Raw genomic sequence first — 17,228 nt, 5'->3', positions numbered from 1 at the left:
TTCCTATTCATCTCACAGAGCCCAGCTACAGTTCTGTTAGGAGCCTGACTGAATCCTTCAGGAAACAGTAGCAGTAAAACCTGGCCACTACAATATATTAGAAACATCACCACACAGATAATATATATAAGTATATATAGAGACTATAAGTGGATATATATATTTAACTCTCTCTTTCTGTCCCTATATATATACACATATATATGTATGTATATTAAACAGATACGTTAAGCAGATACTACGTGTTGATATTTTTTCCATTTTTGTACTGCTTGATATTTCTAGTAAATGAATAGCATTATAATCACAGGTGCTTCTTCGATGAAATGGGCCGAAATTTACACATAAATACTCATTTTGATGGAAATGAAGTTCTTGGTTATTCTGTCCCTTTCTTTTACATGCCTGGACATTGAAACACTTTTGTTATGTTGCTTTTGTTGCTGTTTGTTTGTTTTATAAAATGATGTATTCTGGAAGTAGATTTGTAGATTTCATTCTTTAGATAATTGTCAAAAAATAACCAAACTCCACACAAACCCTATCAAACTTACTGAGTTTTTCAATATTTGGCAGCAAAGAACTCCAAATTTGCAGATATTCTGTTCTAAAACCATCCATTATGAAAAGGATAAGTGCTGGTTTAAGTTTCAATGTTAACATTTTAGGAGTTCCTCGATCTTTACAAAAAGTGAACTGTTTCATAGTCAGCCTACAATATGAAGGCTACATGACATTTACCGTGTACTGCAAATATATCACACAACTTTGCATTTTGTTCTCTTTTTGTTTTATTTAACAACATGGCATATGAGCCACTAGACATAGAGATATAACATAAATAGAAGTAAACTTACTGGCTGACCCTTCCACCATGAAGGCTCAAATTTTTCTGTGCTTGAAAGTGAGAAATGCTTGTTCAAATCTACATCATAAATGTTGTTATCAATAATACCATGAGATTCTGGATACAATCCCTGCAAAATGAAAAGAAACAAGTAAAAACCTATGAACCTATGAACCTATGATCTTAAATTACGTTGCAATGTGGTGTTACAATTATTTTATGGCTGTTTTATCACAGAAACAGAACATAATTTATAATTCCCATAGAATATCACATTCCTACTAGTGAATTCAGTGTTCTGAATTCACTAGTAGTGTCCTTTCAAGTTCTCTTTTAGTTTCCCTGTCGTCTTCACAGCCCAATTAAAACCTGATCTGCTGCAGATTAAGTCCCATGGCCATGTATCAGCTGCCAAACCTATCCCAGCAAGACACTCATCAAATGGCAGTGCCCTCATCCATACTCATCTGTATACACTTAGAATGGCAAGGGCCAGGAATAACTGGTTCACAGACCAGAATATGGTAACATACAGACGTAACCACATAGCCAATATTTATTTCCCTATACACAGTATCTGTCCCTTACTTCTGTATCTTGACTTCTCATGTTGTTAGTCATTAGATGAGTTAATTCCCTGACACCACAGGATTCTTTCTGTGTTGTCTAGATAAAGACAAGTAAAAATAACAAACTCTCACTTACTGTGACAATAGTATAGTGGTTTGGAAATGTTTTTGTGGGGTAAGCAGCTCTCATGTATTTTGAATGTGTGCCACATGTTTCTGCAAAAGATAACAATTCTTATAGATTTGAATATATCTATTCAAATCTAAATATATATTCAAATTGAAAACTAACAGTTTTAAAGACAGGAAAAAATTACAACAGTTAATTGCTGATTTGCTATGCTATTAGAGAGGAAATCTGACTTCAAACTATGACACATACATTCTCATGTTTCCTTGTAAGGTAGGTCTACACTGTGATTACCTTCATGGTGTATATATTCTGTAACAACTTGCTTAATTACCTCCACCAAAAATGCAAGCTTAGGTTGGTAGAGAGGGAAAATTTTATGTTACAAATCAGCTTTACAGTCTTCCTTTCACAAAGAAAGGAATTCCTCTTTACTACTCCCTGTAGATCCAGAGAGTGACCTTTAAAAGAGCATCTTTGAGGGACACTTCCCAAAAACCCAATGCAGTCCTTCCTTATCAGTAGGAAGTTTTAATAGAGTACAGAGAATGAATGAAATCCAGCTCTGGAACTATTTTGCAGCTTTAAAATGTATTTGAATATATGCTTCAAATTACTTGTGTAATAAAAAGCTGCAGGCCAATATTAATTGCCTTTAAAAAAAAACAAAAAAGCTATGTTTGCTGTGCATTCAGATACAAGAATTAATGTAGAATATGAAATACTGTAAGTATACAACTGATGATAGAGACCTGATTTGGGATCTTATTGTTGAGAAACAGTTGTGAACAACATAGCAGCAAAAGGAACTAGAAAGGCTATATGCAGACTTCTAAAGAAAACACTCAAAGCACTCCGGGTAACTTACTGAGTTTTTCAATATTTGGCAGCAAAGAACTCCATGTTTGCAGATATTCTGCTCTAAAACCATCCATTGAGAAAAGGATAAGTGGTGGCAGATCAAATCTGCAAGAAAATATCACTTTTTGATCATTAAGGAGTTTGGCAAATGAAGACTTGTTAAAGTCATTAACTGCAATATATAAATTCTGTTTTTTATAAGCAGGATCTAGAACACCCATATACTTTCCAGAGTTAATATCATGGTGAGAGATAAACAAATAGTACAAATGCACAATTCTCCTGAAAAGAAAACAGCCGAGGAATAAAATAAAAGCTACTCAGTAAGTATAGAACCTAAGAAAATAAGTTGTTTGGTTCTTTTTCATCTTTTAATTACAAACATAAATCTACAGACTAGGATCCAAATTCAAGCCCAGAGTATAGGACAACCAAAGCACCTCTGAACATACTAATGAGTTGGATTCTGTCTCTTGTCTCTTTATGCATCTCAGGACAGCTGCACAAAGGACTGTGAAAACACAGCAATCACAGCAAGGCTCCGGTGGCTTCAGGGGGAATGTAATCTCCTTGAGATACCAGGTTTGAGGTAATCTCTTGCCTTACAGCATTTGCTATGTGAAAACATTATCGAGTAGTTCAAGTTCTTTGTGGTTTAAATCTTTCAACCTTCCCAACCCTCACTGAACACTTTCTCACCCTAAGTGCAATGACAAATTGCACTAAAAGCTACAAGAATGCAGCTACCCATGACTTTATTAAGACATTATGTAAAGAATAAAGATTAAAAAGCATCAGATCTTAGCTCAGATGACAGGTAGATAAAAAGTGCAGAAATAGGAAATTATCTCCTGAACAGTCTTTCGATTTTTGCTGTAAAAATTCTAATTAGGAAGTGCTACTTGTGAAAAAACCTAAGTTATTAAAAATACTATCTTCTAACCAGTCTGAAAGGACTCAAAAATACATTAGCAGATATAAAATGATAGTGTTATAGTATTTTTCTTCATAATTTGAAGAGAAAATATTCTGTAGGATCAAGTAGTCAAGTTTTGTGACAGTCTATTAACCATCATTATATGTTGCAAGGTCACATTAGCAACATATAAAGACTATCATTAAATGAGAAATGTAGTTTGAAATAGATTCCACTGTACAAAATACCTCAAAAAAGCCCAACTAATTGTAATTCATCAGAAAGGTTTGAAGATTTGCTATATAAACCTGGAAAACACTGAGAGAGAATAACTATTAATTAAATGCAGTGACTCCGCATGAATTGTTTTGAGTAATTCCTTGAATTATAACAAAAAAAAAAAAAAAAAAAATTAAAAGAAAGAAAAAAAGTTGCATTTTCACAATATCACAAGAAACAAAACTGGGACAATAATTGTCCCAGTTATTTTCTCATTCACAGTGCTCTTTTCAAAACAGTAAAGCACATTGGCATCAACAGTATGTATAAAAAACACTGAATAAAGCAGCTTCTTGAGTGGAGTCTGAACCAAAATGGAGCTCCATATAGCAATGTTCATGGCATGTAAGACTTTCTCCACACAAAGCTTTTAAGCTCTTGCCTATGAAACTGTGAACTCGAGAAGTTATTTGTTAACTAATAACTTAGAAGTGCATTTTTGTATTGCTCTGGGAGGTGCATGCAGGAACACTTGAACTTTAGAAAGAAGATACACTACTAAAGGTATTATTGCTATAATATGGTGTGCCAGTAAAATAGATAACGAGGATAACATCAAAAATACTGTAACTGAACCAGAAAATAATCCATTTTATTTTGAGAACAACTTTTACACTATGTTTCTGGCTAACCTATACCTAAGATGTCCATCTGTAGGTAAATATCTATACAAAATAACTAAAAGTGAGCATCAAATCTTCTGTGTTCCAGCTTTTGCAGACATAATGATACATTTACAGCTTCCTTTTTATCTATACTATCAGAGATACTATGTCAGCAACCTTAAATGGACCATGAACAATTTGTGCTACGTGAATCCTGAATTAACTCTAATAGTTTTTCCAGGTCTTTGCAGAATGACTTACGATCTGGATTCAAACTCCTGTACTCTGTTCTACCTTGTAAATGATAAATGAATCTGCAACAAAATGACAAAGGTTTTAGAAAGAAAAAACATTACTAGCCACATTCCACTTCTACAGAACATCCCTATGGACAGGACCTTGTTCTAAGTAAACTTCATGTTTTTCTAACCTCTTAAAAACCTCCTTCAGCTGACTGACTATTTCTGAGCATCATGTTTTTATTTGTTAAAGAGATTTTTAAAATTATCCTACCCAGCTGGACACTGAGGAGTTTCAAGTGAAATACATGGTTCTTCTACCCAAGGTATTTCACCTAAGAGGACAAAAGAAAGTATTGAGTTAGCATTAAAAAAAATAATAATACAAACAAATAGAACAAAGAAGTTTCCTGGATGATCCTTTTAGAGAACTTCCTGGAATTTCTTCTATTTCAATACAGAAATAATGTAAATTAGGGCTAAAATATCTTTAGAAATCATTTAATTCAACATATTAGGCCTTGGAACACTGAGTATACAAATAAGATGGAGGAGAAATAACTATGAAAGCTTAACCTGTATGTTTTAACTATCTTAAAATGGAGAATACTTAACTTGTATTCAGGATACACACTGGAATACTGCTTTCTTTTTTTGCAGATTCCACTTACACATTTAGTGATGACTACCAGGGCTTTCATTAGCTTTTCCCCCACCTTTGTTTAAAGAACACAGGTTCTTCAGCCTTCCAAGGACACTGGCTTCTGCCTTTCAAGTCACTGTTCTGTTTTCTCATGAATATTCTCCACCTGCTTCACATCTACACTCACTCATAATAACAATCCGCCCACCTCTTTGGAATAAATAAGAGATGTTAATAAGAGAAGAAATAAGAAACACGGGGGAAAAAATGAAATATATATATATAAAAGAAGCAGTGCCTGTCAAAGTTTTTAGCTTAACACAGAGAGTTTATCTCCCAGTAAGCAGACAAAGGTGGGAATGTACAGTCATTTTAACCAGGTCAGCACTTGCTACTCAAACAAATTAGCATTTAATCGAACTCTTGACTATTTTTAGTTTCTCTTTGCATTTAGGTGACAAATATACATAGGTCATTCTGAAAGTAATACCTCCTACTTATTTCCACTGATATAACGACCCACAATAACTTTTTGTGATAAAGACAATTTTCAGCTTCAAAAAATTATTTTTCAACAGTCACCACCATTATCTATGCATTTTTGCCAGTGATAAACAAGAGCCTGCATGCTGAGTTCATAAAAATTTACAGAAGCAGAGGTGACCCACTGTTTCACAGCTGCTATGACAGTGTCATTGCCAGGAAAATGTTGCCTACTCAATCCATCTTTTAACAGCCCAAACAAATGAAATCAGAGTGCACCAAATCCAGACTATATTGTATGTGTAGTAGGACAGTCCACCTAAGACTGCCAATGTGCTCCATGGACTTCAAACTGACTTGAGGCCTGACATTATCATGTTACAAGAGAAAGGTGGTCTTCTTCTCTGGCCTGACTCTGGAAGTTTGAGTCTTCAGCTTAGCCAGAATTATGGTGTAAAGTTCAGAACTGAAGGTTTGTCCGGGTTCCAGGAGATCCAGAAGGATTATGCTCTTTCCTATCCCAAAAGACAGTGCACATCACTGTACCCAGAGAGGACTGCATCTTGAACTTTTCTTTGAGGAGGAATTCATGTCACCACTCCATGGACCACCATTCTGACTCTGTCTTGTAGTGGTGACACCGTGTCTTAACACTTGGTAATTATACAACCCCAGAAACTGTTACCAACTGCCTCATATTGGTTCAATTGGTCCTGAAAAACTTGCATATGGCATTCTTTCAGCTCCTGTACAAGCATTTGTGGGAGTTTAGTACAAACTTTGTGATACTCTAATGTTGCCACTATCATTTCCAATGCACTGAAACTAATATTCAGCTCCCTGGTAATTCACCAACTCATACAGATGAGCTAATTGAGACACTCTTCATTTCATGATGTGACAGCTGTGCATGGCCATTTGGAATGTGGCTTGTTTTTCAGATCACTGTTGCCATTGCAGAAACATGCCACTCACAGCCTCACTGTACTCACATTACTGCTTGGTCTAAATGCAAACATTTAGGAATTAATAAGCAGCAGGAGGCTGAACAGGATGGGGAGAGGAATATCAGAACTTGCACAAAAAGGTAACTGATCTAGGTGTTCCTGCTCTGGCAAAGGGATTGGACAAGATGACCTTTCAAGGTCCTTTCCAATCCCTGATATTCTGTGATTCTGTGAAGTATCGATGAATGTCAATGGGTGCCATTTTTTCCACATGGAAGAATTCAGTAACACACCTTTGCTTCATACTTCAGACTGCCCCTCTGCTGCCATCTGTCACATGGCAACAAAACATAATGGGACATTGGTGGGAAGGTTCAACTTCTACTGCCATACCACCAACATCCACCTCTGCTGTCATAGGCCAACATACTAAAACAGGGGGCGTTACTTTCATAAAAGCTCTCACTATATTGCAGAAGCTGCCTGAAGTCTCTGCCATCTAAACATATGCAGGAATTCTGACAACAGATGTATACTTTAAGTCAGCAGTATACTCTGCAGATGTCATTCCTATAATCAAATTTACCAATATGTTATACAGGGTCTGTATGACACAACCTGGTATGTTCAAAGATATTCAGTTAAGAAATCCAATCTGAAAATCAATTTTCAATAAAATGAATGGGAAATTTTAATTAAATATCTTCAGATTCCAGGGAGTTTGAAGCAAAAAAACATGTATTCAACTATTTTTGAAAATAAAATCCAAACAACCACAACCACCAAATTTGCGTTGCTCCTACAACATTCTTATGAATGACACACATCTCATATTTCTCTCCAAAAATCCTCTTCTCCCAAGTCAGACATATCATTTTGTTTCATTTCAAAACATCTTCATTTTCCAAAACGTAACTATAAGGCTCTAACTTTGAGAAACAAATATATCTACCTTCATATTTTCGGTGTTTGTCCAACTATTTATTTCACATGATCTTTGATTTACCTTTGCAAACAGTATTGTAGTTTACACAGCAGTCATTTTCCTGCAAACAGTCATCAGAACAAGAACAATAACTTCCAGGTAATCTTGTCTCACCGCAACGGAAATTAGTGCAACTCCAGGATCGAGCTGAAAAGTGGAAGAAAGAGATATTATTTGAGTCCCAGAACTTCATGTAAACTTGTGTTAAACTCATATTAACATCTCCTACCTGAGTAGCTTGACAGTTTTATCTGAGATGAAAACACAAGACTCCTTTTAACACATAAAGACCATTTTTGTTGCCACCAAATGGTAACAACAAATCATAGAATAAACCATTGTAGAAATGCATTCTCAAAGTCATCTTGTTCAATGCCTTCCACGCTTTTCCTGGAAGATCTCAACATAAATAAATAAATAAATCCATGGAAGAGAAAAAGAAAGTAGTAGATCTTTTTGTTCCCCTTCTATTGTGCACAATCTGTAGCAGAGAGCAAAAAGGCTCTAAGGAGGGCAGAAACAGGCAGAAAGTGACAAGGATGAAGAAAATCCCAAGCTGCTGCCAAGAGAGCATGCAGAGTAACTGGCAAAGAATCTAGATTTAATGCAGAAACAGATAAATTTCCTGGAGGAATACTGTAATCCTGATTCTGCTAATTATTCCTGAGTAATTCTCAGGCTTACATAAGGCCGAGAATACATTTCATGGGAAACACGCATTAATTTTCAAAAGGACAAGAGGTGCTGGCACACAAGCATCATTTCAGTCAACTGGTCAAAGAAAACCTGTGTTTCCATTCATCCATGACTTAATCTGGACCAGGAAACATTCACTGCAAATGCTCTGGTTATCCAAGGGAGTTGGCTGTGCTGTACTGCCGTGCTCTCTGCTACACTGCTTTATGCTCTAATGTGAAACCCATACAAATTACTTGAAGAAATATTTTTGCCTAAAAGGCACACATCTTCATAGCAAAGAAATGAGATAATTTGAAAGAGATCCAGAAAGATTTCTTGTCACGTAGGCTAAGGACTTCTAACAATCTGAATGCAGCATTCACTCAACGCCACTAACTTCCTCTCTCCCCAAATCATTGTGCGGCAAGCAAGCCTCAAAGCTTTTAATCAGACGTCTTTCCATATCCCTGTGCAAATAAGAGAATTGGTCTTTTTTCAGTCAGTACTATACAACAAAAGAAAACAGTATAGAAACCAATGAGCATTGCCTCTAAGGGAACATACTTGGCTCCACACAGGCATCTTCATAGTCCCAGCAGCAGTCCTGACGCTCCTCGCAGCTGCTATCACACTGGCAGCCTGCTACCTCTTTCCGATAGGGCTCGTTGCACTTGTGTCTGCAGCTGACTGCAACAAGAAGACAGGGACTCTTAGTGCCCAGGCTGCAAAACAGCCCTGTCCCAGCTGGATAAGCTAAACAGATTGTGGATTCAGACAGAAAAGGTGTTGAGTGATTTCCCAGAACAATATCCTGTGTCAGTTTCCACTGCAGTTGCTAGTACGCAGATTGGAGCGAGCAACACCAGAGCTGCAGGAGGTCTTTGAGATGCAAATGTCCTGGTTTTAGTTTCAAGTGTGCTCACCTAGAGTTTCTGTTACAGCTGTTTCTACATCTCAGCAACTGGTATCTCCCCAGCTTGTTGCTGAGTCCAGGACACAGAGAAACCCAGAGAGCTGGGGAAGGCTATAAGTTTTAGTACACTCAGGAACCTGACCATCTCCCTTCCACTTAGCTGGGACAAAGTGCCTAAAAATCCTGCAGGTTTGATTGTTTTGACTGAAAGAAAGAAAAGATCCAAAGGAAGGGCCTTACACAGGAAACTGAAATGTGCAATTAGTTCCTCACCACAGCTCTGATACCTCCATGCAGGGAGCAAGAGCTCTGATACATCCAAAGACAACTTTGAATCACAAAACACCACCTGAAGCTCCCCTTGAGTCATTAAGAGCCTTGCATCTGTGATCTCTGTACTGGAGAAGTAATGTCTGAAACAATCTAAGCATCCACATTTCCAGTTTTGTCACCCATCCACAGAATTACATAGAAATACATATAAATGCTTAGGCCTGCTAGTAGAATTCTGTAACGTTGCCAAAAGGTTTGTGTTTGTGCAAGGTGTGCTGCCTATAAAAATCAGGCGTTAATATCCACTGTGTATGAATCATGTGGAGCTAAGAACTTTCTTTTTTCAAGCTAGTCAGCTTTTTTCACATGTAGAAAGCTCTGAAGTCGCACTTTGTTCTTTACGTTCATACATCAACAATAACTGTCCACACGGCCAAGCTGTGCAAGTAATTAGAACAATGAACAAACACATGTAATGATCATAAATGGATATTTCAAGAGAAAGTACAAATGGAAAGAAGAAACTAACAGCAAATCATTTCATGGCTGGAACCTACTCTGCCAAGAAAAGCTGTGATTTTCCACCAATGTGCAGTTTTTCTTTGCTTTTAAACTGAAACTTAAAGTATTTAATTTAGTTTTTCCCCTATCCATTGGCTTTAAAACAGCTCAAAGTTGTTTAGGTCCTCTACCTGAATTAAAGTGATATAGAATACAGAATATGTATTTCAGAAGAAATATAAACCTTTTCCTCTGTCTGAAATATAACTGTTTATACTTCTAATAACCTGCAATCCATGCCTCTAATTTCTTCACTACATTTACAGAAATGTGTGAGTTCTGCAAATTTAGTATGGTATTAGTGTTAAAATTTAGTATGTCAGGAACTTTTATCTGGAATAGTCAGTGCAGTTATAGGAGTTATCAAGTTTACCTTGGGTAAACAGAATGAATTGTAATACATCACCAGATTGCATGTCTGTCTAACTGTACAGAGCAGTGGGCCACTACTCACCACTGACTCCTCTCAAGACTATAACCCCCCAAAATGCCTCTCAGCCACGACTCCCTTTGCCTCTGAACAGGGCCAATCTTTCCCTTTGTCCTCACAAGAAATGCAGCAGTACAGTCATGTACCACTCCAGGTTGAGGCTTCCCCTCTGACTCTGCCTTGTAGCACTGTGTGTCATTACTTCATCTTTCTGAAGTAGATCTGGTTATAAAGGTAGAAAACAAAGTTAGGCAGGCCCTATTTGGAATTCTCTGTAATGTCTGCAGAGACACCAAAATTTTCATTTTGCACCATCTTCCATTTCCCATTCACTTACTGCAACTGTGACCAAGTTCCTTAGGTAAATGTCAGTGAAGATTCACGTGGTAGGTATCTATGTATTTTACAGAGGAAGTAGTAGTACAATACACCTGTCATAAAAAATAATTACAGTTCCGTCTTGTTCAGCTAGGACTGAAAGATCTTCGAAAGAGTTAGAAGCTGATAAGTAAGTAGGTATAAAAGTTTGATATATGTTGATTAGAAATGAAAAAGATACTGTGCATCCTTGAACTCCTCCAGTATGAGACTGATATTGTCTTGACTCTGACGGAAGTGTTTCAATTCACCAGGTGATGTTTGTTTATCCTAATGTTGCTTGATTCCTTAATACGCTATTCTGCTTTTTTTTTAATTAAGTAATAACATTTCATCAAATCAAAACATCCCTTTTTACCATAGCATTCCATAAATATAAGTTTTCAAAAAAAATTTATGACAAATTTTAGCCACCTCAACTATGTCAAATGCACTCTAAGTATGAATGTTGACAGTGGTCACCATCTCTTCTACAAAACACATCGCTCAAATAATTGTAAAGTGTTACATATGACAAGATACATCCTATTTCAACTTTCATAGAAACACTAGTAAGACAAAATTTCCAAAGTTGTTGTGAAGCAGGTTTAACAATTGTAGAATGAGAAGTGAGACATGCAGTGGTTTAGGAGAGGTTTTTTCAAGCATAAATTATGTGCACAGGATTTATACAGTCCAACTCAAAAAATACAAGAATTTTAGGTGGCAACTTTTCACTGAATATTTATATTACATCACAAAAGAGCCTTCATTGAAAGCCTTTACCAGATCTAGCTTCAGTGGTAATTACACTAAAAGTATCATAAACATACCTTGCTCCTGGGCTCCACGGTTTAGTCCCAGTCCCAGACCTAGTCCCAGAGATACAACCACCAAAGCACTTAGCAGAACCTGCCGCATAGACACACAAAAAATCATAGTTCATAATAAGCTTTTATATTTACTAGAAATTATGATAGGAGAGGTGCAGAAACAATAATCTTGTGAACTGCTTGTAAGGCAACACCTAAATACTGCACCTACGGTTGGTCCCATCTTGTGACTGGGGAAGTCTTTGCAGGGGAAAAAATAGCAGGAAATAGCAAATACATTTATGTATTTTTCAAATTCTTGATCTATGCGAAGAGAAGGAAATCCCTATCTTTCACAAGCCAATATTCCTTTTTTATAGTTTCCATATTTTCCTGAGATGCCTACAGAGATTTCTTATAAAGCTCAGCTAGACTGAAGATGTATATACCAAATTTTCACCACAAGACATTTTCTCTTAATGGGTAAGACACTGTAATAGTGAGGTTAGAGGAAACAAGAAATATACAAGTAGTTGAAGAAAGTCACAACATCTGGGAGACTGGGAAAGCACTGTGGAAGCCTGTCGCAGCTTAACAGATATGCTGGCTGGAACAGCAAAAAAGGACAACCCTCTCAGACTGTATCACAATGCATCCACTTTTCAGTAAGGCAGTGATGGGAAAGAAAATGCTTCTCAGAGAAAAGCACCATCAAGCAATCTACTCTGTTTCCGGCTTTTGTCTCAGTTTACTTCTGTTTCCTGCTACTTCCAGCATCCACCAGGCATTACCAAATGGCTTAACTGCGACTATGGAAATTACAAAGAGCTGATAGAACCTACATGAGTGAGCAGGATATAAGCAAGCATAGATATGCCGTGTTGTTACTGTTTACCCATCTCTGCTCACAGTAGAACCCTGGGCTCATTGTGTCCCAACATCTCACCAACTGGCAGTGGTGTGGCCTCTGCTGAGGGTGTGTGTACATTTTGGGCGTAAAGCAGATCCAGTGGGACACATCCTAAGTACACACTATTCCTTCCCATGAACCGGGAAGATCACCCTTACTTGCTCCCTATTGCTCACTCCCTGTTTTTTGGAGAGGACAGTAGGAATGGAAATGGAATTGATAAGAGATCCAGATAAAAGAGACAGGTGGGAAAAGTGCTGTTGCTCAAAGCATTGGAAAAGGCAGGGTGAAATGTCTTGAAGAGATCCTTACCTGGACACAGCTGTGAAGGCCACAGTTCAGTGCCACATCCATCTAGGCAGGACTGACAATTAGGGGTCACATCTGGGCCAGAACACTTTCTACTTCTGGAGAGGGAGCATATTGCCCTTAGGGGACTGTCCTGGGTTTTGTTGTCTGAGTGCGGAACAGCCCCTGTGTTTTAGGGTGCTTCTCAGTTTATTCTTCCAAGTAACTCTTGAAAACACCATTTATTTTGTACTTTATTTAGGCATACTTCTGACACTGTCTCTCATGGTTAAATTATTTTTATTGCAGATTTAAAGAGAAAAATGCCTGTTTTCACTTCTTTTCCTCAGCTTCCAATATTTCTCTCATATATTATGCAATATTTACACAATGAAGCATTAGATAGGAAGTCATAGTATATGAATCTGTTTTCATGATATGATGATGAAAAGTGTCACAACTTGCCTCTCTTTTTCATATGTATACACTCAAGATTTGTTTCACTTGTGGTCAAAAACAGAAGCCAAAAATGTGTATCAGCTCAAAAAAAGGTCTCAAAAATGTATAAAAAGCCCTACATAGTATTATTTATAAGGCAGCTGTGTGACTCTCAATGCCTTGGGGAAGAGGGAAAGAACTGGCACGATACTTGAAATGTGAGGCTGACAACACCAGATGAAACAGTTCGTTCATCTTTTCCTATGCTTCAGAAGTGTTTTTCATCACTGCCTTTCCTACATACTCTTTTTTATTGATGATGAGTCTGAATGCACAAAAAATTAACCAAAAAGTAACTGGGGCTGCTTTGCCCACAGATTTAAACACATTGTAAACAAATATAGAAAACACTGCATTGAAACACCACCTACTGTGCAAACTGTCAGTTTATCATAGTAAAGCAAAAAGTGTACTTCACTGCCAGGAAAAAAAATTTTGACAGAGCTGAAGCCTCTTGATAAGTACCACAAGCACTTCAAAAATCTGCCAGAGAAGTTCATGCCTTCATGCTACAAAACTTCACCACTTATCACACTGCCCTGAATTATTAAATTAATATAAGGAAACCAGTAAAACTTCTGTGAATTTGAAAATTGCTAAAGCAATTCTTACAGATCTGAAAGGAAAAAAAGGAGTCGCTGCCCTGAAGAGCAGTGCCTACTTACACCACAGATGATCTTGTATCTCTGGAGTGTTTTTCTCTTCACATATTCCATTGGTTGTAAAATCTCCTCATCCAAATGTCCGCTTTGATGCATGCCAATTTCGCTGTTTGGATCCATTCCGCTGACGCCTGCTCTCAGCTGCACACACACTGTGCTTCTCTCGCTGCACAGCTGGCTTGGCTGCAACTGAGAGGCTGCTCGTGCTTCAAGTGTGTATGTACTTTGTTCACAGGACTTTATCGAAGTCCTAACTTTTGCACTGGTGATAGGCTTGCAGGATGCCAAAGTAAGCAGGAAAGCTACCAAGCAAGGTCAAAGGTTGAGAAGAAGCATTTGAGCACAGAGAACATCAGTCACATTTCAAGATAAAGATGGCATTAAATAAACTGTAGATTAGAAATAATATGTTGCTAAGCAGTATCTTGTGAATATGACTACTCGGGTATTTGGTTAAAAGGCCATCACAGAGTACTTGCTGCTTCCAAAGAAAGCAATACTTAAGCAGATGGTTTTATAGCTCCTGCTGTGGTCGCAACTATGCTTTGAGCTTCCTTCCTTTATTGTATGGGGCTTTGGGCAACCTGATCTGGTGGATGGCAAACTGCCCACGGCAGGGGTTTTGAACTGAATGGTCCCTGTGGATCAGGATGTAAGATTTAACATTGCATTGTACTTCTCCTCTTTCCCTTGCCCCAGCATGGATGTATCCAAGGGCTGCAGTCCCCTAAGGGGTGTACTTGTTGCAGCATGGAAGTACTCACAAGCCACACACCCTCTGACTTGAGGCACTGTAGCTCTAGCCTATCCAGTACAGCAGCACAGGAAGAACAGCACTGCCCTGACAATACACCATCCCAGGGGTGTAGCATTTGCTGTTATCAAAATGTTCCCAGGAACAGCAAAGTAAGTTGATAAGGCATAGAGCAAACAGCAACCACTATCACTGGACTCTAATATACTGCAAAGTAAACAAAACCCCTGGCAAGAACAGAAGCCTGCCAATTAATAGTTAGATCGCAGAAACACAGAATGACTGAGATTGGAAGGTACCACTTGGGATTATCTACTCCAACCTCCCTGCCTCAATCAGTGTCCTCTAGATCATATTGCCCAGGATCACACACAGGTGTGTTCTGAATACCTCTAGAGAAACAGACTCCACAGCCCCTCTTGGCAGCCTATTCAGGGCTTTGTTACTCTCACAGTGAAGTTTTTTCTTATGTGCAGATGGAACTTCCCGTATTTCAGGTTGAACCCCCTTGCCTCTTGTCCTGTTGCCTGGCACAACAGAAAACAGCTTGGCTCCATTCTATTGATACTCTTCCTTAAGATATTTGTACAGATTAATAAAATTCCCTCTCAGTCTTCTTTTTTCCAGGCTAAAGAGGCCTAAAAGAGGCCTAGCTCTCTCAGTCTTCCCTCATGAGAGAGATGCTCCAGCCCCTTAATCATCTCTGTAACCCCATGTTGGACTCACTGTAAGAGCTCCATGCTGTTTTCAACAGCTATAACAGCTACAAATTTGGTCTAGAACATCCCAATCAAATTTGTCGTTATCTTGAATGTTATCTAGCCCCATTCTGGATTCCAAAAAGTACTCTTGTGGGTTAACCCCAGTAGACAGCCAAGCCCCACTCCTTCCCAGTGGGATGGAGGGCAGAATAATAATGGCAAAAGGAAAAAAAGCTTTCAAGGTGAGTTAAAGGCAGTTTAGTAGGTAAAGGAAAGCTGCATGCACAAGCAGAGCACAACAAGGAATTTATTCACTACTTCCCATCAGCAGGCAGATGTTCAGGTAATTCCAGGAAAGAATGGTGTTATCACACCTGTATGGTACTTAAGGGTACTTAAGACTACAAAGAACTAGACAGGCTTTATTTATCTTTATTAATGAAAACACACCTTTATACTCATTCCTAGTCCATCTTCTAAAATGAATGGCATTCACATAGAGGGGAAAAAAAAAAAAGAAAGAAAAGAAGAAAAAGACAAAGCTTAATCATTTATCTCAAAAATATTTGTAGGTAATCAGTTTGAATAAAAAGGAAAAATTAGAAACTCACATCTAGAATGCAGAGATCCTGGAAAGGAAGCCAAAAGGGGAAGTTTCATATCCAAAAAGCACCATGTAGTCACATCTGTTGTTCTGAAACACCACAGCATGCTTTACTGCTGCCTACAGATTAATTTTATTAATAAAAAAGGTGAGAGTAATAATAATCTAGATCAAGCAATCAGGTGCCAAAAAAATGGGTTATCGAATAAGTGAATGCTAATATTACCTGGAAAAAAAAGAATACCTTATTCCTTTCTCTTTATTGTTCATTTATTTTGTAAACCATTTTAGCCTGGTCTTTCTCAATAGTAAAACCAGCAAAATAACATTATAAAAATAAATTATAGACCAATCCACTAGTTAGAATGGATATAAAAGTTTCTTACTGTACTTGTATAACAATTCTATAATGCTACTTGTGATAATGTTTGCTTACTTTTTAAAAATATTTAAAGTAATTTTGTAAAGTATTTCCTTTTAAGTCACTGGAATGAGAGGGTCATTTCTTTATCATGCTAATGTTTCTTTTCTTCCTTGTTTGGTAAAGCTTACAGGCCCTGTATTACCTAACACACAGAATTCTCCAGGGCTTCATTCCTTGCCAAAAACACCTGGGCATAATCCCAGCCCTTAAGATCTGTACAGTTCTTCCTCTTTGACATTTGGGTCCTCGACACAAGGCATTACTTAAAACTGAGTTGTTAAGTAACAGCCCTGGCTTGGGCCTCAGGGACTAGATTCTTTGCCATTGGTAGGATCATATGTATTGCAGTCTGACTAACATAAGATCTGGATGGATGAGCGTGGTGGTTTCACATCGATGGGCAGCTCAGCTCCACTTCCCACTCCTCAACAGAACAGGGGAGAAAATATGATGAAAAAAACTCATTACATGGCTAAGATAAGGACAGGCAGAACATTCACTGCTTACCATCACAGGGAAAACAGACTCAGCATAGGTAGATTAATATAATGTACTGCCTATTGAAAAGCAGAGCTTTTAGCAAACTAAAAACAAAACTAAAAAGACCCCTTCCATCCATTCTTTCTCCTTTCACAGAGAGGTACAAGGGAATTGGGAATGGAGGCTACAGTCACTCCATAATGTTTCATCTCTGCTTCTCCTTCATGGTCACTCTGCTTCTGCTCCAATGTGGGGTCCCTTCCACAGGATGCCATCCTTCCTCAACTAATCCCACATGCGCGTCCCACAGGCTGCAGTTCTTCAAGCACTGCTCCTACACATCTCCTTACCATGGTGCTCATTCTTCAAAGCAGACTAC

At 37.9% G+C, this 17,228-nt stretch overlaps 1 protein-coding gene across 1 annotated transcript in view; it reads right to left on the bottom strand.

The window, feature by feature from the left end:
- The window catches only part of ENPP3 (ectonucleotide pyrophosphatase/phosphodiesterase 3), a 33,024-nt gene extending 18,908 nt beyond the window's left edge, over nucleotides 1-14,116 (bottom strand). Inside the window, exons 1-8 of the mRNA XM_052671282.1 lie at nucleotides 13,890-14,116; nucleotides 11,550-11,628; nucleotides 8,747-8,869; nucleotides 7,526-7,651; nucleotides 4,721-4,781; nucleotides 2,415-2,512; nucleotides 1,553-1,632; nucleotides 858-977 (exon numbers count right to left, since the gene is read on the bottom strand). Coding sequence (XP_052527242.1) covers nucleotides 858-977; nucleotides 1,553-1,632; nucleotides 2,415-2,512; nucleotides 4,721-4,781; nucleotides 7,526-7,651; nucleotides 8,747-8,869; nucleotides 11,550-11,628; nucleotides 13,890-14,006 — 804 coding nt within the window. The 5' untranslated portion in view covers nucleotides 14,007-14,116. The remainder of the gene's footprint in view (nucleotides 1-857; nucleotides 978-1,552; nucleotides 1,633-2,414; nucleotides 2,513-4,720; nucleotides 4,782-7,525; nucleotides 7,652-8,746; nucleotides 8,870-11,549; nucleotides 11,629-13,889) is intronic.
- Between the last annotated feature and the right edge of the window lie 3,112 nt (nucleotides 14,117-17,228).

This window comes from Tympanuchus pallidicinctus, unplaced genomic scaffold (genome assembly GCF_026119805.1).
Source record: "Tympanuchus pallidicinctus isolate F22 unplaced genomic scaffold, pur_lepc_1.0 scaffold1, whole genome shotgun sequence".
NCBI classification, from domain to species: domain Eukaryota; kingdom Metazoa; phylum Chordata; class Aves; order Galliformes; family Phasianidae; genus Tympanuchus; species Tympanuchus pallidicinctus.
The sequence above is the reverse complement of the archived record's forward strand: the minus strand, read 5'-3'. Positions and strand labels throughout refer to the sequence as shown.